Here is a 27,295-nt window from a genome sequence, read left to right as displayed (position 1 = left end):
TAAAAAAAGGTGTGCAAAGCACTCCCCTTTCAAACAGCTGCTTGCCTGTTCCTCAGGTCTGCCAAGTCAGCTGTTTATATAAATGGTTACTATTTCAATAAACATAAGTAAATACTAAAGATTTATCATTAAACCAGTGTAAATTAACTTAATTCATTTTCACCAAAACGGGGCTAGCTAGTGCCACACTTAGCATCATCATCCAATTAAACACTATCCCGTAGAAAGGAGATTAACACAATGACATCTACAGAAAAAAAAAAACCAAAAAACCCCAACCAAACAAAAGAAAACAACAAGAAAAAAACCCAAACAACAAAATGGCCAAATTCAGGAAATACGCTTGGGACTTGGCCAATCATTAAAAAATCCATATGCAAAGTGCGGTAGGGAAAGCAAAGGCCTCAAACCCAAAATGTAAACGAATAACCAACATACCACTTCAGTAGAAAATAATTTGTTCTGGTGGTATAAAGTGGATCAACATATAAACGCAAGCTGGTTACAGGCAGCAGTAGGCCGAAGAATTGCTGTATCTCTCTAGACTAATTTTTTAAATTTGAACACCAATGTCAGAAGTTCCTTACAAGTGCAAAAGAGATGCCAAATAATTTGAAAGCCTGTGATGGTTTTGGCTTGGATGGAGTTAATTTTCTTCCCAGTAGCTAGTATGGGGCTATGTTTGGGATTTGTACTGAAAATGGTGTTTTAAATGAAGAGATGTTTTCATTATTGCTGAGCAGTACTTACACAGCATCACAGTCTTTTCTGCCTCTCACACCACCCCACTGAGGAGGCTGGAGGTGCACAAGAACCTAGAAGACACAGACAGTTGACCTCAACTGGCCAAGGGAATACTCCACACCACATGGTACCATGCTCAGCATATAAGCCTGGGTCAAAAGAAGGGAGGGAAGATGTTCAGAGGGATGGCATTTGTCTTCCCAAGTCACTGTTATGTGTGATGGAGCTCTGCTTTCCTGGAGATGGCTGAACACCAGCCTGTCCATGGGAAGCAGTAAATGAATTCCTTATTTTCCTTTGCCCGCATGCATAGTTTGCTTTACCTATTAAACTGTCTTTACCTCAACTCACAATTTTTTCCACTTTTACCCTTCTATTTCTCTCTCCCATTCCACCATTGGGGAGTAAGCGAGCACCTGTGTGGGGCTTGTTTGCTAGATGAGGCTAAACCACCACAGAGCCATAACCAGCAGGTTCGCAAAAACTAAGGTAACATGGCTTTGATTCCAACTGAAAATATGTAGGATGTGTACAACTGATTACATCATTTTAGATAGTGCTTGGAGACAAAGACCTCAAAAATTATGATCTAACACTGCAAAAATTGAGAACTATGTCAAATTAGACCACCCCACAAACAACACATTTCTTGCCTGAAACTGGCTGTCATCCTAATCTCTATCTTAACCAGGATATGAGGTTTAATATCCTTTCCAAAAGCATCTTTGTGATGCTGAGAGCTCTAGACATTCTCATTACCCATATCATGATTAGTTCTCTTCTGAATCTTATTATTTGCATCAATTTCTTGCAGGGAGATGCCCTGCCTAGCAGAATGTATATGATACATTCCGAATTTGCCACTTTCTGATTTAATTGAAGGTCTCATTTCCTAATCAGGGAACACAGTGGAGCCTGGGAAGAGGGTAGGGAGAGAAACTCCCTTATTTTCAATGCTTTCTTGATAAAACTATTCACTTTAAAAAGTATTAAAGGATAAAAATTTTTTCCTGTGACTTTTAATCCAATTCTTTCTCCTCAGCCACAGGAGTCTGATGATTACTAAGTTTTAAAGAGAAAACAGATTCTCAAGTAATTTAATTCCCTTTGATCTACTTCATTTGCTACTTCATATTACAGTAAGAGTAATGTAACCACCTAAGCAGCACTTAGAAGAGCACAACTGGCACCACCAAAAGATTATGCGACTACACATCACTGTCAGAGCTGCTCACTCTACAGGGGAATATCTGTTCACAGAGCCTAGCATACAGCATAACACAATGCATACAGAAGGCAGACAGGAGGGAAGCTGAAGTTTAGACCACTACCAACTGTTACAATGGCTTGCTTTCAACACCTCCTGTACTCTGTACATTTCATCTGCATGGCAGAGGGAGAAAATACAAGCATCCTCATGCAAATCAATGAGAACAATATTCCTCTGATGCCATGTATGAGGAGAAGAGGGAATGATGTTTGTTTGATCAGGGTAGCATCACAACAGATAGCTGAAGTATAGATACATACATAGTGTGTGGTTTCTGAAAACTCAGACAATACTGCAATTCAAATTCTGTTACAGACACTGCATAAATAATTCTGATTTAAAGAGCAGGGGATAGCTATAAGCATCAAAATGTCACATACTCTGATTGTTGAAGTAAAAGCCACAAAGATAACAAATAAAGCAAGAATCCAGTGACTCAAATGCAGATTCCCCAAGACTCAAATTCAAGTCTCACCAATGAAAAGGGTTCATAACAAGGATTCATCCAGATGAGCTCTTTCAGAGGCTAAAGTTCTGCAGATACAGAGGTTTGCTCAACTGGAAGACAAAGGGTGGTGCTGGACTTTAAATGAGACACATATTGCAAAGGGTTTCCCAGAATAGATGGAATTGAATAAATACTAGAGGAAAGAGCAACATCAAGACCACCACCTCAAGACTCAGATACAACACCAGACTCAGTGCACTGCCAATAACAAAGGGACTCATCTCTACTATCAATAAAGTCACATAGACTTGAGAGGCATGTGAACAGTCTTCCCAAAAGAATTCATCATACCATCAGACTGTGAGGTAAAAAGTCTTGATGCTGACATGAAACATTAGACCCAGAAGGGTCAAGGGCAGACATGGTGGTGTGGTGTTGAAAAGCTAAAACAAAAACAGATTTTAGGGTATTAGTGACACAATGGCAGTTCTGGTTCAAACCTTATCATCTTATGGTAGTATGTGGGAGCAGGGGAAAAAGGCACACAGCAAATCCACAATCCAAATAAATTACTGTTTGCAAGAAAAAGTTCTCAGATCATCTAAACTTAAGCGAGAATCATGAAATACACTTCTGGTCCTGATAGTAACATCTATCCTTGAGCATTCTCTTGAGGAAAAACTCTGCCCAGATACAGATCATGATCCAGACTTATAATTTGCATTCAAATGACAACACTCTACATATCTTAACTCCACCACTCTCATATAGCAAGAGGGAACCAAGTTTCTACCTGCTTTTTGATTCAGCAGATGGAAGCTGCCTCATAAATACCCAAGATTCCCATATGTGGGGGAATGTCCAAAACTGGGTAACATTGATGTTGAAAGTGCATTCCTCTCCAGGTCACTATCACAAGTCAGTATCAAAAACACCCATCATCTTGATCTGCACCCCTACTGTTTCCTTACCTCCAGGACTGGATGATCTCAGCATAGTTTTACTCATGTGGAACATGAGCTGAATGATAACATTTTTAAATATGATACAACTGGTCACAAATTGGGACTCAATTTTCACAGCTTTTTGATATGACTACTAAGGACTAGGAATTCATAGTGCCCCCAAGTGGTACAATATTGCTACCACTCTTCAGAAGACTTCCAGAAGACAATGCCAGAGACTAAGCCTCCGCTGTTGACCAGAAGAAAAGAACGTCTGTTTCTTCCAAGCACTACAGGGAAGTTTGTCAGGCAGCAAACTGCAGTCAGGGCATTCTCAAAGTAGTTAAGAAGTCTGTTTATTTCTTACTGGACAAAATGTGTCTCCATGAACAAATTCCTCTCCTGAGACAGAGGCCTGGAGGTGGCCTCCAAGAGAATCAGTGTTCTGTTCAGGGTATCAGCTACATCAGGTGTAGTCTGAAAGATTATCTGTGTTTCAGTTTTACCCTGCAAATCACAGCAAAGAGGATCTAGCATGATTACATGAATCAAGAAAACTGCTATAGCACTGAAATGAAATATAATACAAATCATGTGCATAAATACATAAGACATAAATACAAATGAAATCTAATATTGAAAAGAAATCTAATACAACATTTTCACGTGTGGGAAAGAAGTATTAAAGAGTAAAAAAGTATTCTGTCACTCAACAAAATGTTGAAATATATTTGAAGCAGAACACATTAAATAAAAAGTTCGGACTAAAGTTCAAGTAAAGTTCTGAGCTTTAGCAAACCTTGGAAAAAGTGTCAGATGACCATCTATTTCTTGGAATGACTGAATTTTTTCACTGTGTACCAAGAGCAGAAAAAAATGCTTCTGACTATTAAAAATTTCTCAAAATAGAAACATGAACAGACACTATGGACCAATTTCCATACACGGAAATTGAAGCTGTATACACTAGGAACAACATATAATTTTTTTTTTTACTAGCATGCATATTAATAGATTGAAAAAGATCATCTTATGCTGTTAATCTTAACAAAACTACCACACTGCTAAAAAAAAATCTAAAGGAAAACATCCAAAACTGAAAACACAGGTGCTCTCCTTTGCCTATACTAAAATACGTTAGCAAAACCAAATTGAGTTACATATACTGATTAAAATCTCCATGAGGAATTCTGGTTAAACCATCTGGTATCTCAACAAATAGATAAATACAAATAATGCCCTTTTATCCTCAATAGTTTACAAGCCAAAGAAAGGAAAAAGAAACACAGGAAACAAGTGAGTGGTCCTTCAGTTTAACCAATTCGCACTGATCTCAATTTAAGATACACAAACACTATTACATGAAAAGCAGCACCTAAAACATCTAGTGGATGACTAGACACATTTAAAATTACTTCTATTCAGTATTATTTCTCTACTTTAATTAAAGTTCTTGAAACCAAGTCAGACAGCTAGTTCAGTTCCTAAAATATGATAGATATGGTGCTACAACTACTGCGGACCTCCTGTTCACGCTGTCATATGAACTCACTTTAGACATACAAACACAACCTCCATTCCTTTCAGGCTTCAGCTGATCTAAAAACCTCTTTAGGTTCTAAATCTCAAAGCATATCCTGTAGTCAAAAAATACACAAATAAAGTCTTCAGAAATTTTTTCAAAATCATTTCAATATTCATATGATAAACATTCACTTACATGTTACAAAGATGTGGACAGTCCAAACACTGTCTCTTCTTTCCGCAAAGCTCCCCACAGCTATGTGGGATTTCATTTCTATTCCATTCAGGATTGTGCACCTTACCTAAACCATGCCAAAGACAAAAAGATATTTATTACTTTGAATACAAGACTGATTTTTTTTAAAAATATCATACCAAAAAGAAAAAGCTATATTTTCAACACTGGCACTAGTCTTCTTTGAAAAATAAAATTACACAGATGTTTATGTTTTTCAGTGCTGATATATATTCAACTTCTTTAAAAGAATATACTTTTGGAATATCAAACTCCAGAAGATTCTTTCCTTCTGTACTGAGTCAATGGACGTATAGGTAGTTGGTACTTTACATTAAATTAAACTGATAAAGTACATAAAAATTAAAAGCCTCCTTTAGTTGGTCAGGCTGCGAGGTAGTTAAGAAAATTAAAGGGTAAAATTCACTTGCTGCCTCAACGTAGCAGGAAAAAAAAAAAAAAAAAGGAAAGAAATTCCCAGAAAATAAGATCTAGCTGGTATGTTGATGGGGAACGGGGAATTAAACAGGGCAATAGGGAATTAAATGACTGGGCAAATTATAAAAGTCACTTCTCTAAAAAGAAACAGATTCTACATTAATCTAAACGTTAAAGGCTGATGAAGTTTGATGAATGCAGCAGGAAGTACATTAGCTTCGAGTATTCTGTATTTAAGATAAGCACTAAAACATATTTTAATTAATCTGACATACTGCTATCAAAAATCTCATAGTTCTAAGCGCATGAGATGACTATCAAGGTTAAGGTTAATTGCAATGGTTAACACTCTCTTGGCTTTCTTCAAGAAAGGAATTAAATTACCAGTGAAGCAACTAAGCCAATGTTATAAATTTGAGTTGTGACAATTTAAAGCAGCAAGAAAAATTTCTGGTGATATAGTTACATAATTTTAACTCTTTTAGTACATCTTTGTATATTCTGTAAGTAGTAAGTTTGGAAAATACAAATAAATGCTATAAATAGCTTTCATTCACCTGAGTTTCAACTAAACTAACTGAAAATTCAGGAAAATCCCAAAAATCAGAAGCTTCAGAAGAAAAATAAGCTAGGAATTTCCTTATAAAAGGGAGGGGTAAAAATAAAAAACCCACACTTAACCACACAGCACATAGTCAGTATTTTGCATCAAACAGAAGATAGCTTTGCACATGTCCAAATTATGTATCATTAATGTAACACTATCTAGAGAAGATCAAACACTTGCATTACAACACTGTGCTCTGCAAATAATAATACTGTGGACAACTTAAAGTCCTTATTGTAGATCTCCTAAAACTATGAAATGGACTTTAAGCTCAGGTACAATTTCTTCCCTATTTAACAGACAGAAAAAGTCTAATTTTCATTTGGTCAAAACATTCATTCATGGTCAATTAATTCTAACAGAATTACAATCCCTATACTCATAAGATATTTAAAACCTGTGTCTTAGCTGCACTGCACTGTTCCTAACCAATTCACTGACACATTTAGATAAAAAGAACTATAGATAAAATTGTTTCCTATTTCAGTTTCTTTAGGGCAAGTTTACTGACACCAAGTTCCGGTCTCAACTTCAGAACATCCTATTTTGTAGAAAGAGAGGTGAAACTTTCCAGTCACTCTGACCTAAGGAAGGGAAACTTACGTGAAATCAATATAGATTTCAGAAATGTAAATCCCAAACAAAACTTATCCACACATGTACAATTAAGTTACAAAATTAACTTCTCCTTCTTTGTAATATATTTATGGGCTGGTGAGTGTTATACTCATGTCATTTATCTTTTTTATTAAACATATTGTAATGGGTTTGTTACTCCCTTTGAGAAGGAAATGGAAATAGGATAGTTCATTTGATGTATATTTTACCAATAAGATATTCCATACTATGTGTACGTCAGCTCAGATATAAAAGACGGGAAGGAAGTAAAGGGCTCTCTCCTCTCTTCCTGGTAGCTCTATGGTGGTGGTCGGGCTGCTTCTTCTTTGGAGGAAAACGTCTTTCGTGGGGAAGTAGTCTTCATTGTTAATTTTTCCTGTGTGTATAGTGCTTATAGTTCTTTTTTTCCCCCCCCTCTCTGTGTACATATAAAACTGCCTTTCTTGATAAATCCCGGGTTTTTACCTTTTTTTCATCTCCCCTTTTCCCTCTGGCCGGGGCGGGGGAAGATCTGCACAGCCTTGGTGGACATCTGGTGTTCAGCCAAAGTAAACTATCCCAGGACACATATATACACATAAAGATCTGAAAAGTCTGAATATTTTTTCCTATTTAACCTGTATGTGCCCCTGAACAACAGAAATGACAAAACTGCTAAATCAATTTAAAGGTTTAGGTAGTTGTATGTTTGGTGCATCTCGCCAAAAAAAAAAAGACACAACACATGCAGATTATTTCATTCCTTCTACCGAAGGAAACTGTTAAGATAGTAGTCCAAATCTATCATCATTCCATAAAAATCACTATTTTTACATAATGATATGAAAATATTTATCACTTCTGCCTTAGTATTTCTTTATTTTTCAGCCATCATATGTGTGATTCGCTGTGCACCCATCTGCCAGTGTCAATTTTTTTTTAAGTTAAATTTCAGGCATGTAAGCAAACAAGCACCAACACTGAAATTCATATTAAAAAAAAAAATCAAAATGACAAAACTGTTTTTCTTTACAAGCAAGCAAGAAACTCACCACAGAAACAAGTGTAAGTCTTAGGAACTTGCATAGAAGCATTCTGACAAGCTGGACATCTCCAACCACTATTGCCATCTGTAGATAAAGAAATAAAAGATAAAAAAACCTTGAAAGAGCTAATCTGCAAACCTAGAATAAGTGCTTTTGCCTTGTTTCTTACCACAGGTGCCAACAAACTATTTTTTTCCATTTACTCAGAAGTGGTGAAAAAGCAGGTTAATAAAAATGCATTTTATACAGTATCAACATCTATACAGCAGTGCTACTACATTTAACCAGGCTTCAATTCTTTATTGAAGCAAACCCAAATTTTAAAATTCCACTTTTTCTCATATCATATGCCCTGCTACAAGATATGCTGCTAGAAGATAAGGTAGTCGTCACCATATCTAAAGATGCGAGAAACAAAGTGTTAAAGAGAGGGAAATGCGTGAGAAAAATGTAATTCTCTAGTCTAAAGCACCACCTATATTTTCCTTTTCTTTATCCTCTCATGAGTTTAAGTGTCCTGTAGAAGACCAGTTTAGTGTTGCTTCATGTCCACAATAAATCAGTGTTACATAAACCAGAATAATCTACTTTGTTCATTTAAAGTTGCTAATACCCAGACATTGACTAGGACATTATTCTTCAAGCTGGTATTTTAAATAGTAATTTTCTTGCTTCTGCGTTCCAGAAGGGTGCTGGTTAGCAGTAAAGGAAAAACTTCAGTGTAAGGAAAGTGACATTAATAAAGATGTTTCCCAAATTCAGTACACATCTGGCTATGAAGAATATGAATGTGAGAGCACTACTGAACACAACGGGAGACGGAGAGGAGAGATATATGCTTTTATATCTACATATAGATATTAAAAAAATTAAATAAACTGATTAGTACTTTTTGTCTCTCTTACCTAATCAATTCAATGCTGGTAAATTAATAAAGCTGTGATTTTAGAACTGTTCTTCACAATTAAGAAATCTGACCGAGATTCATGATATTTTCATATTACAAAAGCAGAAGGGATTGCAAACAGGAAACTGTCTGATAAGACAATTGCACTACAACAATCTACACACACACCTAAGTTCCCTTAAATTGGGTTGAAGACTTCTTACGTTAACCATCATAATCCACAGCAATAATGATTTTCACAAACTGAAAATGATCCAAATTATAGGTTCTAGAAATCTAAAGCATGAAATCTAAGGCAATCTAGAAATCTAAGGCATACATTTCATGCCTATTCTTACCACTCATTATCCTGACTCATATCATTGTGCCACTAAGCTTGCTGCAGTGATCTGCACAATTAAGGGCTGAGCAGCTGTAGGACAGTGGTACAAGGCATATATTCTAATATTCATGCTCAAGAGCAATCTGCATTTCCTAAGATTTTTTTTCTTTTGACTGCTACAAAAAGAAGCATCTCAGAAGAAGCAACTCAGAGAATAGTGTTAAAAGTTACAGGTAAAAACCAACTGACTGAAACATGTATCTGCTGACAAAACTGTTAGGACTTTATGTGGCTCCTCCTAAAGCTAGTATACTAAACCCTAAGGGATTATTTTGCATAGTATACTTAACAACTCCATTAACAATTTCTTTCATTGTTATTCCATGTTATGTTTTTCAAAAGCTGGGAAGGTAAATCTACCCTGAAAGCTTCAGGAGGCCAGCAGGTGGCCTCTCCTATCAGCAACTGCCCAGGAACAGGATGCCTAGTCCTCTAAAAGCAACAGTTTCTCTAGAATACAGTGAAGGCCCCCATAAAATAGGAACCTTTCACCAAGCAAAACAGCCTTTCAAGATATATTTTGTTCTTCTTCATCACTGACTATCCTTTGCTCTTTTAAGATGTTAATAACATTCATGTGGGTCCACCCACAAGGAACATACAAGGTTGTTTTCCTCCGAAATTAGAATGAATAAAAGTTTTCTTCAGGATTCAGATGCAATTACAGTAGTATAGAATGACACTTGACAGTCACATTTGTAAGGAGTGGTCCTATAAACACTCCTTACAAATCCTGATTACTGAAGAAAGTGAGAAGGAGGATGACCCTACAGAAAGAATATTCCATTTTCTTGACTATTCTCATAAACAGAAGCAAAGTAGGCAGAATTCCAACCAAAGACAGCAAAGGGCAATTGTCTAAGCAAAATCAACACACCTCATTCCATTTTACTAGAGATTGTTTTAGTATTTGCTATCTTCTCCCTCCTTCTGGGATAAAAAGATTCCTTACTTATAATTTATTACTTACTTATTACTTATTTATTAATTATTAATTCAGAAGCCATGTTAGAGGCCAGCATTGGATTGGTACAGATCACTAGCCCACCTGGAAGTGGAGGCCATGGGCAGAATAGAAAGACACAGTTGTAATAACTCAAATACATCCGATTCTTCCAGACAAAATAAAAGTACCAGTTAAATTACCTTTACTGCAAAGAAGGGACAAAATGACTTAAACTTTTGTTCCATCAATGTAAGTGCACCATTGAAGCATCAGTTTTTTAAAAAGTTGAAAAAGGAAGGGGGCAAGTGACAATGATTTCCCCTTTATAAAGTTCTTGTGTGCAGTGCAGATATTTTTGTCAGATTGACCTTAGTTGTGTGATATCTAAAGGTCACATTCCTTCAAGACATAATTCAAAATGTGAGATGCTTGTTTCCTCATAGGAAACAATCTTTCCACATGATGGCAAAGTGATGCTGAGTGCTGCTGACAACCTACACTGCAGAAATACTAAATGTTGGATGTCAACTGGTTGAGGTTCAGATGCAGACTGAGATCTGCATGAGAGTCCAAGACAAGAGGCTACAAACTGCCAACAAAGGGCACAAAGATGGGTGACACCAGCCAGGTGAAGAGACACTGAGACACAGTAGGAGCTGTGACTCCCCACAGATAATCAGGAGACTCTTTCACTTGCCTTGGCCAAACCAGATGCCATTTTTCAGATGACTGTGAAGACAATAGAAGGCAAAGAAGTCTCAGAGGAAAGACATCTTCAGTAAAAGAGAGTCCCTAAGAAGAAAGATACTGTAGAGTGCAAGAAGACTGTTGCAGTAACCTTGTTCTCCAAGGAGTTTCTAGAATCTAGACATCTAGAACTAAAAATAGTTCCTTGCACTTCTTGTCATCCAAATCCTTGGATGACACACCTTTTACTTCATTGACACTGTGCAGCAGGATGCTCTGCCCTGGAATGTGATCAAGTAACTCTTAACAATTTGCAACACTATCAGTGGTGGGCTGAGAGGGGGCTCATGTGCTGTTTTTGGTGTTGAATTATGCTAAAACCAGTTGTCACATCAACCACAAACTAATATCTTGATAGTAAGGCAAAGATTTGGCAGATAAGCTGCTAAGCTGACCTGTAGACATGACTGGCTGTCAATCATTTTATAATATAAAGTCCAGTTCCATGTTCATATAGTAGATTTCTTCTAACGTACTCTTCTTGGAATGTGTGTGGAGTTTTCTCCCTTGAAGTGGGGATACCTCTCAAGTATAGTCCTGGAGGTTGAGTGAAATAGATTTTTGCCCAGAACAATTGGTATGGGTGAGTTACATCAAATCTTGACTTAATAATTGTTTCTGGGGTTTTTTGCTAGCTTTAATATAATTGCTTTGATATAGTGCACTACACTATATTATACTAAACATTCTAGCTTTTATGCACTGTAGTAAATAACTCTGATTAAGATCCTTTGTCTAGCCATTTGTCATAATAAATAATACATTTTATATAAATATATCCAGTTTGCCATCTTTAACCCTGCAGGACAAAGTTGTACTTAAAACGACTGACAAAGCCTGATGCTAAGATTGGATCCAGCTCCCTGGAGGTGCCTCTCTGAGAAGGACTTTAGAAAGCAAGGGGGTCCTGTCTGCACCTCATGACTCAATAGGAGCTTCTCTAATAAACTTTGTTTGAAGCTCCCACTCCTACCCGCAACACACAATGATCTGGAATAGTGCACTTTCCTCTTCAACTGGACCCACCTTTGCATTGGTGCCAACCTGATGCCCTGCTGCAGACCTGAAAATTTTTATGCTGGTTTCTCTCCCGCACTGTACAACCCCACCACTGTACAGTTGCAAAACTCTGAAAAGTTTACTCAGAACCTTTGCTCAGACACTTTGCCAGGCACATGCAGACACATGCACACTCAACCCCCCTCGATGCCACCAGACTTCCAGAATCTTCCAGAAAGATGCCCACAGATCTTCTGTGCACGCCCAGAACCTCTCCTGGAGGAGGTATTGGGGCACTTATTGGAAGAATCAGGATTATAAACGCCCCAATTTTTGATGTGTATGCAGGCCCCCTCCTCTGATGGACCAGGACTATGTATTGCGATCTTGATCACCCACACAACACTGGGGCCACAGATGGTGATATCTATCTCTTTTCCTATCTCTCTCTATTTTTCTCTTTCCAATTTTCATCTCTTAGGAATGGCTATATACCCCTTTTCGAATCTGTTACCTTTTTTTCCAGTTATGTTTCAAAGCGGTAGCTCTAATAAAATTCATTGTTTTATCAGTTATTTAGCAGCATTTCTCTTTAATCCACCCCAACAGATCCCTTTAACAATGAACCTAACTGCCCTGCCTCAGAGGCGGGTACAATATTGGTTACCCTAAACCAGTATTTTTAAGTAGTTTTCCAACACAAGAAACACATGAACGTGGCTACTAGATATATTTGAGAGAAAAATTATTTATACGTATAATATATATTTGAGAATATATATTATATATAATAGGTAAATATAATATAAATTTGAGAAAATACCAACCTTCCGCTTGTGAAGCTGGTGATCGTGCCCACTTCTTAATGCAATTCAGGTGGAATACATGATAACAATTCTGACAGCTCCACACTGGGGCTACTATTCGGACCACCTCACAGCACACCATGCATTCATACTTTTCTGTGGTCAGCTGTTCAATCAACGACCCTGCAAATGAAATATATTATTTGTGCATAAAACATCAGCTAGCTGAAAAACAAAATTCAAATTAAATTCCAAGATTTCTTTTAAATCATAACAAAACTTCTTTTACCTGTGTGGCTATAAACAAGATATTGGTTTACTCCTGGAAGATTTCAGTTTGATACTTTGTATACATTTCTTTAGTTTCAGAGCAGAAAAGGAATGAGATTCCCACAAAAGTGGCAACAAAAATTCCTGTTGATGAATGGCACTCATCCTGATCTTACAAATTAGTTAATAGTCTTAAGAGTGGCAGAAGCTTGGGATTTAACTCATCACTTTATATGGGAACTTTATCTTCACATAAAGGTTAAACCAATAAGATTAAAGTTCTTAGCTACAGAAATTTCAGCCAAAATTAAACTTAATTCCTATCCTTGAGTATTCCGGGGGGACCACACAACACATATCAACAGTGGAGTGCCTGAATTATGGGAAAAAGCTCTTTGTAAACTGACTGTTTTAGGAGTGGAATTACTGGGAAACAACAGTAGAAGTACAGGGTCTTTTGAGCCATATGAAAGCACAACACAGCTTCATTTCTGCCATCTTAATTCTCCCATCAAGGTAAGGCTACCAAGTTCACCTTAAAAATGTCCACTGAACTTTAAAATATCTTAAATACAAGTGTAAAATAAAAACATAACATTTTTAGAGTGTGACAATACAAGGAAAGTTTGAATTCATAATGACGGAAAAGAAAATGAAAATAACAGAAGAAAATTACTATAAATTCAAAATGTGCTTGTACCACACATGACTGCAACCAAGCCCATGGCTGCCTGGAAACTTGCAAGTGTTAACATTGTTTGCTCTCCTTAATAGAATTTTCAAGTTTCTTTTCTAGCCCTCCTGCATCAAGCACCACAAGATTTAAAATTAAAAGTCATTTCTCCTTCTGTTCTCCCATAATTACTATCTGCTGTAAAAGAAGCATCCTCACCTGAAATGCACTTCTTTTCTCCAGAAGCGTAAAGCTATACAATACTCAGAAACTATAGCTATACCATAAATAGTTAAAAAACCACAAACTCAGTCCTCTGAAAATAGCGGCAGTCACTGTTTCCAAAATAGCTCGCAAATAAAGCATGCAAACAAAGACTGCCATTTTGGAGGGAGAAGTTCCTTAAGTTGCCTGTAAAAGATTACTACTTCTCTTCCTGCTTTTTGCACATGATGTTTTTCACTTAATAATAATGCTGGGAGAAAGACTGAGTTTTTTTAAAGAAACCAGGAGCACAAAAGTTAATGCATTTAGGTTACAAAGGATTAAGGAAGATCCTGATCCTTGAGCTTCTCCTAATGGAACAAAATTTCTGACTAGAGCTATGCTTCCCAATTATGCTACTATTTTTTCATGTCTGAAATAGAAGAGATGCTGAGAAGCAAAATTTTCACTAGATTTGATACCACAGTTACGTTAACAGGAACTACTCTATCCATCTCTATCATTCTGGGCTGCAGAAGATAAGGTTGAGATGCTTTGTAAAAAAAACAAACTAATATCATTCTTGGTGTTTCTCCTTATTGCCTCTGAACACTTAAGCCTCACAATTTAAGTGCACACTTAAGCTTATGTAAAACTGAAAGAAAAAGCTACCTAGGTTTCTCTTGAAACAGAAACATTATTTAGTGTTTCTAATAGCACTGAAGAGATTCAGCTGATTTCCATTTAATGTTTTCAGTCACTAGTGGTATGAGTCAGCAGAAAATTCACTCCGACATTCAAAACCCGTGAGTCTGCTCTACACTGTGAACAAACACTACGTTTCTGTTCTCAAACTTCCAAAAATAGTGTCCAGAGATCGCCTCTATTTCTAATCACCTTTCGATACTACCACTGTAGGAAAAACCCACAAAATTCAGTTAGAAGCAGAACACAGTTTCTCTGTCTGGCATTTTCCTATTTCTACATATAACATGAGAAAACTCATTCTGCAAAAATCAGTTTAGCATTGTCCTCCTCCAGTCCCATTGCTCAGAATGCTTAGAAGTTTACTCCCACAACACACATGTTTTAACATGGTCCCTGACCAGGTCATCATTTGCAGTTCGATAGTGAAACAGTAAAAAACTTTAAACAAAATCTGTCCTTCCCTAGTAAACTTAGAGAACATGTCGTCACTCAGAAATCATGCATCTACATTTAATTCTATCTTCTGAAACCAATACCAATCTAATGTGAAATAATAAGCCTCTTCAGCTACTCAAGGCAGTAGTTGAAGAGAAAAGTTTAAATTATTCATGATTGTATCTTTAATGCAGGAGTACACAACAGTCTGGAAAGCTTACCGGTATGAGTTTCTTTGTTTTTTGGTACATCACTTTGCTTTTTCCAGTACTGGGTCCAGCTAAAATGAAGTGCAGGTGCCTGATCCCCCTTTAGCAGGAACTTTCTTCCACTGAGTCTGACAGACTCAGACAATTGATGCCTGACTTCCTTGGTCAAGTTTTCATCATTTTTGTGGACAGGGAGTTCTTTCTTCCTTTCATTTTTATCTTTTGGAGTATATGCAAGAGAAGACTTCTTACCTACTTTTGTATTCTTACTACGGTGAGAATCACGTCTTTTCTGACACTCCTTTTCTACTGAGGGTTTATTCCACACAGGCTTCCGGGGATATCTTTTGTTTAGATAATTGTAGCCTTTTTGCTCATCCCCACTACCAACAGGTGCATCGCAGAATGCCTTTCCAACAGAAGATTCTGAAGAGTCAGACTGCATCAAATCCAAAGATGGAACATTTTCAAGCAGCTCTACTTTCTGTTTAGAGCTCACTCTCTTTTCACGGTCATGTACTTGCTTTCCCTTCTCCCTGAAACCTCTTCCAGATGCATGCATCAGATGCGTTTTCTTTGGCTTTGCTCCTCTGCTGTCTGCATTAGGTACCTCCCTGTCACTCTCTGAGGAGAGAAAATCATTGTATCCTCTAGGAGGTGCTCTTCTACTAGGTACTATTGCAACATCTGAAATTTCTGGACCTGCAGCAGCATCAGCAGTACTTTGCCTTATCTTATTTCTAGTACATGTGCTATCATTTCTTGATCTCTGCAATCTCTGGCTTGGCAAGTTGCGATTCTTCAAACTTTTACTGGTACTAAAATACTGGTGGAAGTCTTCAGAATTCCCATATTGCCTTTCTGGATTACAAAAGCCATGGTGCTTTGTGGAAGAGGTTTCACGGTCTGTACCTCTTTCAGAAGACAGACTAGGAAATGATAAATTACTTCTATTCTGATTACTGTTAGACTCTTTCCTATCTTTATTTACCCAGTTTATATCTGTAGGTTGTCTTTCTCCAGGAATGGAATCAGCAGCATCAGGACTGAAATTCAATGTACCTAAAAATTAAAAAATAAAAGCAAATATGTAAAACTATGAAATAGTAAATACTTCTTTTCAGCAAAATTACTACACATGCAAAGGTCCAGAAGTTCAATCAATCCCACATTTCACACAACAACTGCAAACAAGCTTCCAGAAACTAGAACTGAATCATACAGTGCTTTGTAGAAGACTCCTATTGTTATCTTTACAGAAGGACTGTGATGACCCAGAGTTAAGAATATAAAAATAAAAGACAAAGAAAAATGTTTGAAGCAGTACAAGACATGCAAGCGTGATAATCAATGTTTAATATCTGAAGTTTTTCCTAGCATGTTTACATACATACACAAACCTGAAGAAAAAGGGGTTCTTTAAATACAATTTTAATATTATACAAAACTTTGAATATAAATTAAAAGTAGCAATAGTAAATGTTTGCATGAACTCTGGTTATACTGTTCTACATACAGATATATTAAACAGTAAAGGGACTATCCAGGGCAGCTTTGCAAAATTATTTTTCTGAGGCCATCAACATGAACCATGTTCCTACTTCAGAAGTCTTCTGTAATTTCTATGTCTCTAAATAAAAGAAAGAGGTGCACATAGGAAATCCTATGTTGCTCAATTTCCTGTAACATTGTGCCAGCAGTGCCTGTCTGCAACAGAAATTATTAGGTGAATATCAGGGACAGTTTAACAGTCTGTGGCATACTGGATAAGTCTTACACAGAAACGTAAAAAAGAGAAGAAATTTCTAAAATCTCATGGGGGTAGTACCGATTTTACACGTTGAGTAGGTTACCCTCATGGTAGGGCAGGGTGCAGTTTATTCCTGGTTCATGAGAATTCAAAGAAATAAGTGCTTAGGCTATGACTTAGGCCAAGAGACTGTCCAAAAAGCTAATGCTACCTAGGTCTCTCAAGTACTGTTATAGGTTTAAAATCGTCTCTTGTAATTTTACCATACCACCATTAGGGGGTACGTGCTGACAACAGCACCACGATCAATACAGAAGTGGAACGAAACAAACAATACTGATTAGTACCAGTTTTTCTGACTGGACAAGCACTCATTTTTTAATTGACCCCTTTTTATCGAGATACTATTTTTGGCTGAATTTAAGGGTGTCTCGAGTACTGTGTGCAGTTTTGGGCTCCACAACACAAGAAGGGTATAAAAATATTAGAATGTGTCCAAAGGAGGGCAACAAAGACAACGAAAGGACTAAAAGACATGAGAGGCAGCTGAAAATACTAGCCTTGTTGAGTTTGGAGGAGACTGAGGGGTGACCTCATTGCTGCCAACAGTTTTCTCATGAGGGAGAGCAGAGAGGGAGATGCCGATCTCTTCCCCCTGGTGGTCAGTGATAGGACATGATGGAATGCCTTAAAGCTTCATCAAGGAAAGGTCAGATTGGATAGTAACAGAAAAAATTCTTCAATTAAAGGGCAGTCAAGTACCAGAAAAAGCTTTTCAGGGAAGTGGTCCTGAGCCCAAGCTTTTTAGTGTTCAATAAGTGCTTGAATAATGCTCTTAGATATCTAGTTTAACTTTTAGGTCACTCTGTGTGATGTCAGGCACTGGACTCAATGACCCTTTTGAGTCCCTTCCAACTCAATATTCTAGGATTATATGTTCAGTTTATATACTATCTCTCAGTTTAATTTCAGGACTGATGTCTTCAGTTTTAAGTAATTCAAATAACCAATTCTTTCACCTAAAGACAGATGACAATATAGTGTATACATAACAATGTATTTGTGTCAGCACTATGAATACCCAGACAAGAAATGGTCCAGTCTGCTGAATATGAAGCATAAGTTACATGGAAGACACTCCCTGCAAATCTTACAATACCGGTATTAAACTGTACCAGAAAGGAAAAAAAAAAAAAAAAGAGGAATGGTGCATTCACTTTCCTGTTCACCCTTACAGGCTTTAGAGAAACTCTGTGATATCTTCAGTTTAATGACGCATTGTACCATGTAAAACACTCAGCTGCCTTTGTGAGGGCAAAACCCAAAAACTACATTCAAAAGCAATTACACCAACTGATAAAAAAAAAACATTAACAGCTCTTAAATACAATGCATTTGTCCCTTCTAGGTGCAGAGGGACAGAAACTAGAAAGGCATGTCAATGTGAATACTTATTCTACAGTTGCCTTGGTCCTTATATTCTTCCTCTTTGTCGTTTCTTGGGGGTCAATAGTTGTTCACTATTGGCAAAATACACTGGATGGGCTGCACATCTGCAGTGTTTGAAAACTGTCATTCTACAACTCCCCGATCTACCCCAAAAGCAGAAACGTCTTTCAGTTTTAAGCTCCTAAAATCATACACTCACTCTGTCCATGAAGTTGCATGGCAAAAGCCAGTTTACACCCTAACACTGCACAAGTGCAATTCAAAACTTACCTATGAGATTGTTGTTGATAACACAGCACTGCCACAACAATAAATCAACTTCAGAACTTATGCCATGCAACAGTATCTGTCGCAATTATCTTAAGTATTATACGGCAAGCGTAGAAGTGGTGCATCATCCAGACTTCTCAGTAAAGCAATTTTTAGCTCAGTATACCTACTTAAGACTTTTTATTCCAATATATATAAACCATACAAAAGATTTCACAATCAGAGCTGACCTGCAGCCTGATAGAAAGATAATCAGACAAGCAGACATTTGACTGTACCCGCTTTACTGAAACTATCAATCTCTGCTCTCTGAACCATGTCCTAGGCCATTTCACCTGCCACAAGGCAGTTGAGGGTCCATTTTCATACCACCAAAAAATGACCTCAAGTAACTTTTCCGTCATGATAGCCAGGCTGCCAAGAACAGGGGATGCTGTTTAGGACATAAACTAATGATAATCTTAATCTGAATTAACATCAGGGTGCTGCAAAAGTAGAGATTGATATTTTCTTCTTCATCCAGGACCCAAAAATCCAGGATTCTTCCTGACAGAAATCCAACAACTCTATAAACAATGAAATGAGTTAGCTCATCAGTGGACCTCAATGTGACATTGATTACCTGAGAAGTCTACCTAGACTAGAAGAAATTAAAAATGTGATGAAAAAACTAAATATTGTTAATTACTCTAAGCAACAGTGTTATTTCTGGATACATGCTCAAGACACAATTACATAAGGATTATGTGCCCATAATGCATGATAAATCATTAAATGCAAGGCTGGAATATAGATCTTGAAAGGTTTCCCTCCTTTTCCTCAGCAGTCACAACCAATAAAATTAAAATTAATCTGAACTTGCATCATACAAGTACGCAGGGCAAAACAAATAAAAGAAAAAACGTTTTCTTGCACTTGTGGCGCTAAATCCCCGTCCAGGTCGGCTCGGGTCCTTATGACGCTCTCCACTCGTGAGCCCTTGCCGAAATCACTCTAGACAGGTAGCACCTGCTCTAAGCAATAACCTCCTGCACGTCCAAGACCTCTACTCACAGATTCCTCGAAAAGCCGCGGTTTTACAGCAGCTTGTAGGGTTATGACATTGTCACTGTCATTGCCCTGTGCAGGCAGCCTGAAACCCGGCTTTCACGGGCACGGGTGTCGACAGAGAGCAGTAGATTCTCCCGAAACCAACCGCCTCTTTAGATTTTCTCTGACATTACCATTCCTTTGTCACATATAGAAGCTCGTACGTTCCTCTTTAAGCAAAATTCTCCCTAGCCCGTCCTGCGGCACAGGCGAACCCAGCCATTTTGAGCGCCACAGGCGCCGCCAACTTGCGGCGGGCGGGGGCGGGGCAGCGGCAACAGGTGGTGCCGCAACCCGCACCCCTCGACGAGCCAGCACTCGGCCACGACCGCCATGGCGCAGGCTTGTGCCTGGCAGTATCGCTGCGGAGTGATGGCCGCTCCTCCCCTTCACTGGGCCCACCCCACCTGCAGGCCTGAGCCCCCCCGCCCCAGCCCGGCAGCCGCATTCACCTGCGCCGGGCCGCGCCTCCGCCATGCCAGCGCCAACCTCGCTCCGCGGTCCACCGTCCTCGCCGCCGCGCACGCGCACGGCTCGTGCCCGCGCCACCACCAAGGCCCGCCTCTGCGCGCGCAGCCGCACGGAGCCCCAAGCGCGAGCGGGAGAGCAGAGGCGCACACAAGGCGGGAGGGACGGGGCGGGGCGGAGCGCGGATGGCAACGCCCACCGCGGGGCCGCGAGACCAGCCGGTGTCGTGGAGCGGGGGGTGCTTCGTGTCCGGCCGACGGAAAGAGCTGGAAATCGGAAGCCTTCTGTAATACTGCAAAGGAGGAAGAAAGGAAAACTAACGGCGACAAAGAAATCCTAGCGCTGGCAATAAATCGATCATTTGTTTGGCAATCGGCTTGCCTGCTGCATTTAGACCCCGGCTATGCGGGCCAAGAGCAGGAGGGTGGGGTTCAGGACAGCTAGTGCCTCTGTCTCAGTGCAAAGAGGTGCTTTCTGTAGCCACAAGATAGAAAGCAGGGATGTGTCATCAGGCTGTCTATTGCATCTTGCATGCAACTGCTTAAAGGAGGTGACAGAGACACACACAAGAATTCCCATACTCCAGCTGGTGCTGCAGACAAATCTTATGCTCCAGCTACAAATACTCCATAAGAATTGCATGATTCATCATACTGCAGGTTTCAGCACCAGTGTTTAACCATTGTATGATTCAAACCTCCCTGCAGAGGTTTGCAGTGCCATGGTTACAGTACATCTACTGAACATTTCGGAGTCCTTACAGAGCTGCTGATCTTTACAGACACTGCAGAGAAAGTTCACAGTTTTATAGCATCAGCAGCTCTGAAGAATGGCACCTCAGGAGCACTGCTGCATGCATTCTGTCTGCCTTTTGACCTCCACACTCTCCTGGTGAAAGTCTCCCTTCGAAGTTCCATTTGCTGCATAGCTCTATTGCTCCTAGTCGGCAAAGTTCACGACTTTAAAGCCCTTAAAGAAACAGTGGGCTTATTGCAGAAACACTAGCCACTGAAATGCATCCCAGACTCCTGACATTGCAGAGGAAGTTTGCAAACCAGTATAGCAACACCCTTATGACATGCTACATGTTTTGCCATGCATTTTGAGTGTGTTTGAACTGCTTTACTATATGTAAACATGGTGATCATCTAAGGTTGCAAAGAAAGGTATGCAGCAGTGGCATCCCTTCAGAGACATATGGTTTTCCAGCTGCTGTCAAGAAACTTGCAATAGTCCTCTGGTTCCCATAGACTTCTCTGTAACTACTGTAAAGATGTGTTATGGACACATAGAACTACTAAAAATGTTTAACACTGCTTTTCATGAATACCACAGTACTATCACTTCAGCATCCACACTCTTTTTTTGTTACCACCAAGAAACCAGTTTCTCTCTGGAAAGTACTATAGGGATTTTCACCTGTATGTTCTGCTGCACATTTGCCAATTATTAGGTCCATACAGGTCTTCCTTTGTTCTCTGTTTTCCCTTTTTATCTAAACAGTTCTGCTTTTTTTTTTCCTTTCCTGTCTTAAATTGCATTGGGACAATTCCATCCACTCCTGATAGCCTAACTTAATTGCCTAACATGTGATTTTATTTTCTTCTTTAGTTTGGCCAAAATAGTCTTTTTATGTTTTTCTCATAATTTCTTCTTTTCAGCTCAAGGGTAGGACAAGGATCTCCCCACTGTATCATACACCTTCTCTTAAAACATGTTTTTTGTTTCTACTTTGTCACGCTTGAATATTTATTTCCCCATCTTTTTGCCATTTATCACTCATTTCTTTTTTCAGTAGCTGCTTTTTTCCATCTGACCAGTATGCCTGTCAGAAGTAGCAGGGACAGAATGCTCCATATGTAAAGTAGAGCTGGGAGCTGAGAGTCAGTAAATTCCACAATACCTGAACAAGAAGAGCAAAGCAAGTTCACCAACAGCCCAGGCAACAGGTCAGGTTGCTATGCGAGCCTGTAATGACAAGGCAGCTCAAGCCAGAAGTCAAGCCAGCGGGCAAGGATTAGAGAGGGTAGACACAAGCATATCTGCAACATAGTTCAGGAGGAAAGGACAAGAGCAGGTATTTTAAAGCAGCATGAGAAAGAGCAAGGGGCAGGCACCTATTGAGGTTTTTCAAGGCCTGAGAGCTACTTACAAAAGTTGATGCTGAGCTCATCCAGACAAACTCCCAGGGTGGGGGGAAGGGACATGGGAGAGATGTACTCAGGTCTCTTACATAGATGTCTTCGGCAGCAGGGATGCCTATAAACAGCCTTGCCTTCAAGGGAGAGGGGGAGATGAGGTAGAGAAGCAGAAGGAAGGGAAACCCTAGCCATTGTTGTCTGTGTCAGCATGCATGCCAAAGAAGATAAATCTCTAATAGAAACATATTCACTCCTGAGCTGGCATCACTGTGTAGTCATTTTTAAGAACCAGTCAGCGACTGGGGTCAGTGACTACTGAGGACATGCTTTGACATGAAGACAGCAAGGTTGTCATGATGCTGAGATTCTGGTGAGGAAGATGAAATGGTCTACAGCCAATAAATTACAAGTCTAGATGTTCAGCATGAGTCTTCTGCATATATACGATACCCTTTTGTGCAAAGGATTTCCTGGAATTCCTGGTTTTTAAAGAAGCTGTTCCTAGGTAATTCCAGATGCCATTAGGGTTGCAATCCCTGCATCCAGAAGCAATAATCTAATACAGTACTGTGTACACCTCCAGAAGGCAAGGGAAGAGTGCTGTGGGCACAGTCAATTGCAGCACACAGCGATGTTCTCTCTCTTTCGTCCTTTCCTACCTTACATAAAGCCCTTATAGACAAGTAAAAAAAAAAGAAAAGTCCACCAGCATGTGCTTTCATTTAAAAAAAAAAGTCTGTTGCTGGGGACAGCTTTTCAGAAGCATCCTTCCAAAAGCTAAATTTGGGCATAAATTGAAAATAGAAACCAAACTTCTGACAGATGAAAAGTAAACCACACCATGAGACAGGCTAAAAGGGTTTGAAGAACAACTTACATAAGGCATAAAATCTAATAATAAACCCCTTTCAAACACTTCAGGCTCTGGACATCTCCAGACAGACTGCAGCACCAGGAAACTTAAAAGAAATTTAAAGGAGCATACAGAGAAAATAAAAAAAATCTAAACTCATTCTTTACATCTGTGCTCACTGCAGCAGATATGGATTCCTGAGCCAGCTCTTCTTTTTTAGAAGGGCACTCACCAGGGGTTATGTCTTGAAAGATTCAGTATGTAATATATAGGTTATAGAACATACAGGCAAAATTAATAGTAATAAATCACAAGGACCAGATGGTATATACCCAGGAATTTTAAAAGAATTCAGGGGTGAACTACAAATGTCCTGTGTCATAGTTTGAGATTGGTCCCCCTGAGAGTCAGGGGCTCAGAGGTGATTGGGTGCCAGGGCAGTGTTCCCTGGAGAGCCAGTCACCACTTGTCTTGTTCGCTTCTGCTAAAAATCTTATATACACAGCACCGGAAGCTGCTGGCAGTGTTTTGCTGGTGGTGTCTGCTGCGTGTAGGTGGAGAAGGCCAGGAGGTTGCTGGGCTCCTTCTTTCCCCCCTCCCTCCGGGGGAAAGAGGGGAGCCTTGTGGTCCCCAACTCTGCCTAGGCCAGAGTTAGAGGCAGCATTTAGAGTGAGTGTTTGTGAGGGACATGACTCACAGCACCTGAGGTAAGAGGAGAGAGGCAGGCTTTGCAGCCAAGCCCTCTTCCCCCTCCTTTCTGCAATTAAGCTGTGGAGGGGAGGCTTTTCTTTCTCTCCACTGTAAAGTGGAGGAGAGGCTCAGCATTAGAGCAGAGCCAAAGTGGACAAGCTAAATATAGCTCAGAGCCAGGGAAAGGAATCCCAGGTGAAATTGGAGACAGACCAAAGAGAGAGGCCCGGAGGATGTCTCTGCCGTGATTTAAACGCAGGACAGCCAAAAACCCGGAGGAGGAATCAACATTCCAGGACACGTACGTTGATAAGCTACACTACAGCAGCCTACGAACCGAGGTATGAGACTGAGAAAGAGAGGTCACACAGCAGACCGAGGAGAAAGGACTCAAAGCTATCTTCTTGGACTTCGTGAGGAGAAAAACTGCAGCAAACAGCTTGAGGTTGGTAGGGAGCATTTTGGGCCCTGAACACTCCCACGAGGGAGAGACTGGTTATTTCCCAGTCTTGAAAGGCTCTTCCTGGACTAAAGTTAAAGGGAGGGGCTTAAAGGACTGATAGAAGTGTAATTATATATATATATATATATATATAGTTGCCTTTAGTTTGTGTAATATTTATTTGTGTATATACTTCCCCTTCCCTCTGTAGAAGCCTCTGGCCTGAAAGTTTCTCTCCAGTGTTGGGATAAATTGTGGGAAGGGGTGGGGGAAAGCCTGGAAATTGGATTTTGGATTTCTAATGTGGCTCAAACTGCCACACCTGAAAAATCTCTAATATAAAACTGCTTTGGTAGGAGAAGACAGGGATGTGTCAGCTATAGCTGACTTTAAAAAGCTGATTTTAAAAGAATGCTATAAGAAATCTAGAAAAGTACAGGCCTGATGTCCATAGCGGGCAATTTAATGGAAACTGTAAGATAGATCAGAATTAGTAAGCATATGCATAAAGATGTTGTAATAGAGATGAGTCATAATGGCTTTTGTAAAGAACTGCCTCACAATTCCACTGAAACGTTTATGAATCCCTTGTGGCTAAGGGAGATAGATCCTGGAATCCTGACCAGGGATTTCTGGAAGGTATTTGGAGAGGCCAGTCATCAGCTCTCAAAAGTTAGACTGCCAAGAAATAAATAATTGCAGGACTAAATAACTGATTGAAAGATAGGAATCTATAGCAGGAATCTACAGTAGGAATCAATAGCCCATTTTCACAGTAAAAGGAGGTCATCAATAGAGTCCCACAAGGAAATGTTTTAGAACCTAATCTGTGCAACATATTTCTCAAAGATCTGAAAATGGCAGTGTCAGAGTCTGCTGACAGTACAATGTTATTTAGGGAAATATAGGCAATGGCAGGCTGAGAAGAACTGCAAGCAGAAGAGTCTTTGGTACTGGGTATATGGGCAAAAAGATGGAAGCAGGGCATATGGGAATAAACCATCCTATCTTCACATTTGAAATAAAGAGCCCTAAGCTGTTACAACAGTTATAACAGGTAGTTGTATGAGAATGTCTTTTTTATGCTCAATAGTGTGAAAAAAAAGCAAATCAAATTATTAAGCATTGCTAAGAAAGAGTAAAGAATAAACAGAGATAACACCAAGACAGTGTAAGAATTGATCAATACTATACACAAATCGAGGTCCTCTATCTCAGAGGACAAAGGAAAAGGGAAAGGTTCAGAAAAAAGGCAAAGAAAAAGGGATCATAAGCAAGAATGACTTAGATATGTTGCCTAAAAGAAGCACTTAAAAGAAACCTCTAAGTTTTAGAAATAAGGCATTCTTTAATCAGCACTGGGTGCACTGGTTATCATTTTGCCATAATTCACCCTGAGGTATCTTCACTACAGCTTATATGTCAGCATTACATGATTATTCATTTTTCATTCCCTGCATTCCTGTTACATATTCACAGAATTTCCCAACACTTATTAACATATATGCATATCCTTATAAGGTCTTTGAGGGTCTTCATCAGTGGTCTTCCGTGGTCTTCTTTGAAGCCCCCCAAAGTTCTAAGTGACCACCTTGTGAACTTCTTCAAGTCAGTGCACCTGGTTAAAAAGTAACTGGATGTTGCCTGGCTGACTGCCTCAGTTCCCCCCTTCATTGTTTCTTTAAATCACTTGGCTCAGCTATCTGTAGTTTCTATGTTGTTCTGAAAAATATATATGTCAGGGTTGACAGCAGGTCTGTCGGAAGGAAGACAGGGCTGTAAAAGCTGATATCCTGAACTTTCTGCAAAGTAACCATGAGCTTGCTAGAGCAAGTCACTGTGAGTCTGCAAATGCTGAATCATTGTGAGTTTGCTATAGGGCAGCCAATCCTGAGGTATGTTTATGAAGAAACACCAATTATAATGAAACATGTATGTTACACTGGGGAGTACAAATGTCAGAGATCTGTTGCAATAAAGATCCTATCCCTCTCCTGTGTCCTATTTTTGGAAAAAGACTGTTTCTGTGTTGCTTTGGCCGTCTCAACAGCGACATATATATATGTTTCTGTTATTATGAGCCTCAAAAATGTCCAAAAGACAGAGGAGCTAACTAAAACTTTTATTCGAATAAAAGGGAGAGTTCACTAGACAATCCCCAGTGAAGTCTCTCAACTTGATAGAGGTCACAGCCTCTTTTATCTCCTTGCCTGAAATGCAGGTCCCTCCCCATTTCCCCATTGGCTGAGGTACTCTGGGGTTACCGCCTTCCCAACACGCCTACAATGTGTCGCCCATTATATGGTTCCTTTGTTTCTGGGCAAATTGCACTTTTCTATAACTAAACAACTGAACAACCAGTAAATTGTCACTACTCAGCATCAAATGCAACCACACCACAAGTTTTGCAAGAACACCTATTTATTCCTAATATTGTAAATACTAGCAGTTCTTGTTACATTTCTAAACCCCGACATCAGATAAACCTTTTGGAAAAGAGTGTGTATGTTTATGGATATGATAGAGGTCTGCAAAATCTGGAACAGCACAGACAGAGGAAATAGACTGAGCACTGACCTTTGAAAGGTGATATAAAATAAAAGATCATTTAGAGTCCTGGTGAGGCAGCACTGAAAGAGTAAAATATCAAAAAAAAAAGTTACATTGCACTTAAACTACCAAGTATGGGTGCCCTGCTGATCCAAACAAGTTTGAAGCTAAAAACCATAGTAGTGGGGTACTAATAACATGGTACTGATTAACAGAATGGTCAGTGTCAGTCAAAAGACAGTGGCCCAGCAGGGAGCCTCAGAGATAACTTTTCAGATGTTGAAATTCTGTACCCACTTCTGACTTCTGAGGTGCATAGCACAAGCTGATCTTGCCTTTTTTCCTGGTGTCTGTCGTGGTTTGAGCCCTCTAAAAATCCATTTTCCAATTTCCAAGCCCCCCCCCCCAATTTACCTCAGCACCGAAGAGAAATTTCCAGGCAGGCACAACTCAG

The 27,295-nt window shown here is 39.3% G+C and overlaps 1 protein-coding gene across 6 annotated transcripts in view; it reads right to left on the bottom strand.

Annotated features, from left to right (window-relative positions):
- Window positions 1-22,387, bottom strand: part of NFX1 (nuclear transcription factor, X-box binding 1) — a 70,300-nt gene extending 47,913 nt beyond the window's left edge. For 5 of the 6 annotated variants that reach the window (XR_004357537.1, XM_032690404.1, XM_032690427.1 and 2 more), the window contains exons 1-5: window positions 22,318-22,387; window positions 15,152-16,201; window positions 12,662-12,823; window positions 7,860-7,937; window positions 5,127-5,232 (exon numbers count right to left, since the gene is read on the bottom strand). Coding sequence is in view for 5 of the 6 variants with exons in the window: in XM_032690404.1 (XP_032546295.1) it covers window positions 5,127-5,232; window positions 7,860-7,937; window positions 12,662-12,823; window positions 15,152-16,201; window positions 22,318-22,372 (1,451 nt within the window). In the remaining variant the exon portion in view is untranslated. Of the gene's footprint in view, window positions 1-5,126; window positions 5,233-7,859; window positions 7,938-12,661; window positions 12,824-15,151; window positions 16,202-20,149; window positions 20,251-22,317 lie in introns of those variants that run through there. The other variant, XM_032690412.1, reaches the window with a different exon arrangement.
- Window positions 22,388-27,295: the final 4,908 nt, after the last annotated feature.

The sequence above is a fragment of the Chiroxiphia lanceolata genome, chromosome 1, assembly GCF_009829145.1.
Source record: "Chiroxiphia lanceolata isolate bChiLan1 chromosome 1, bChiLan1.pri, whole genome shotgun sequence".
NCBI lineage: Eukaryota > Metazoa > Chordata > Aves > Passeriformes > Pipridae > Chiroxiphia > Chiroxiphia lanceolata.
This window is presented reverse-complemented; position numbering and strand designations above follow the sequence as displayed.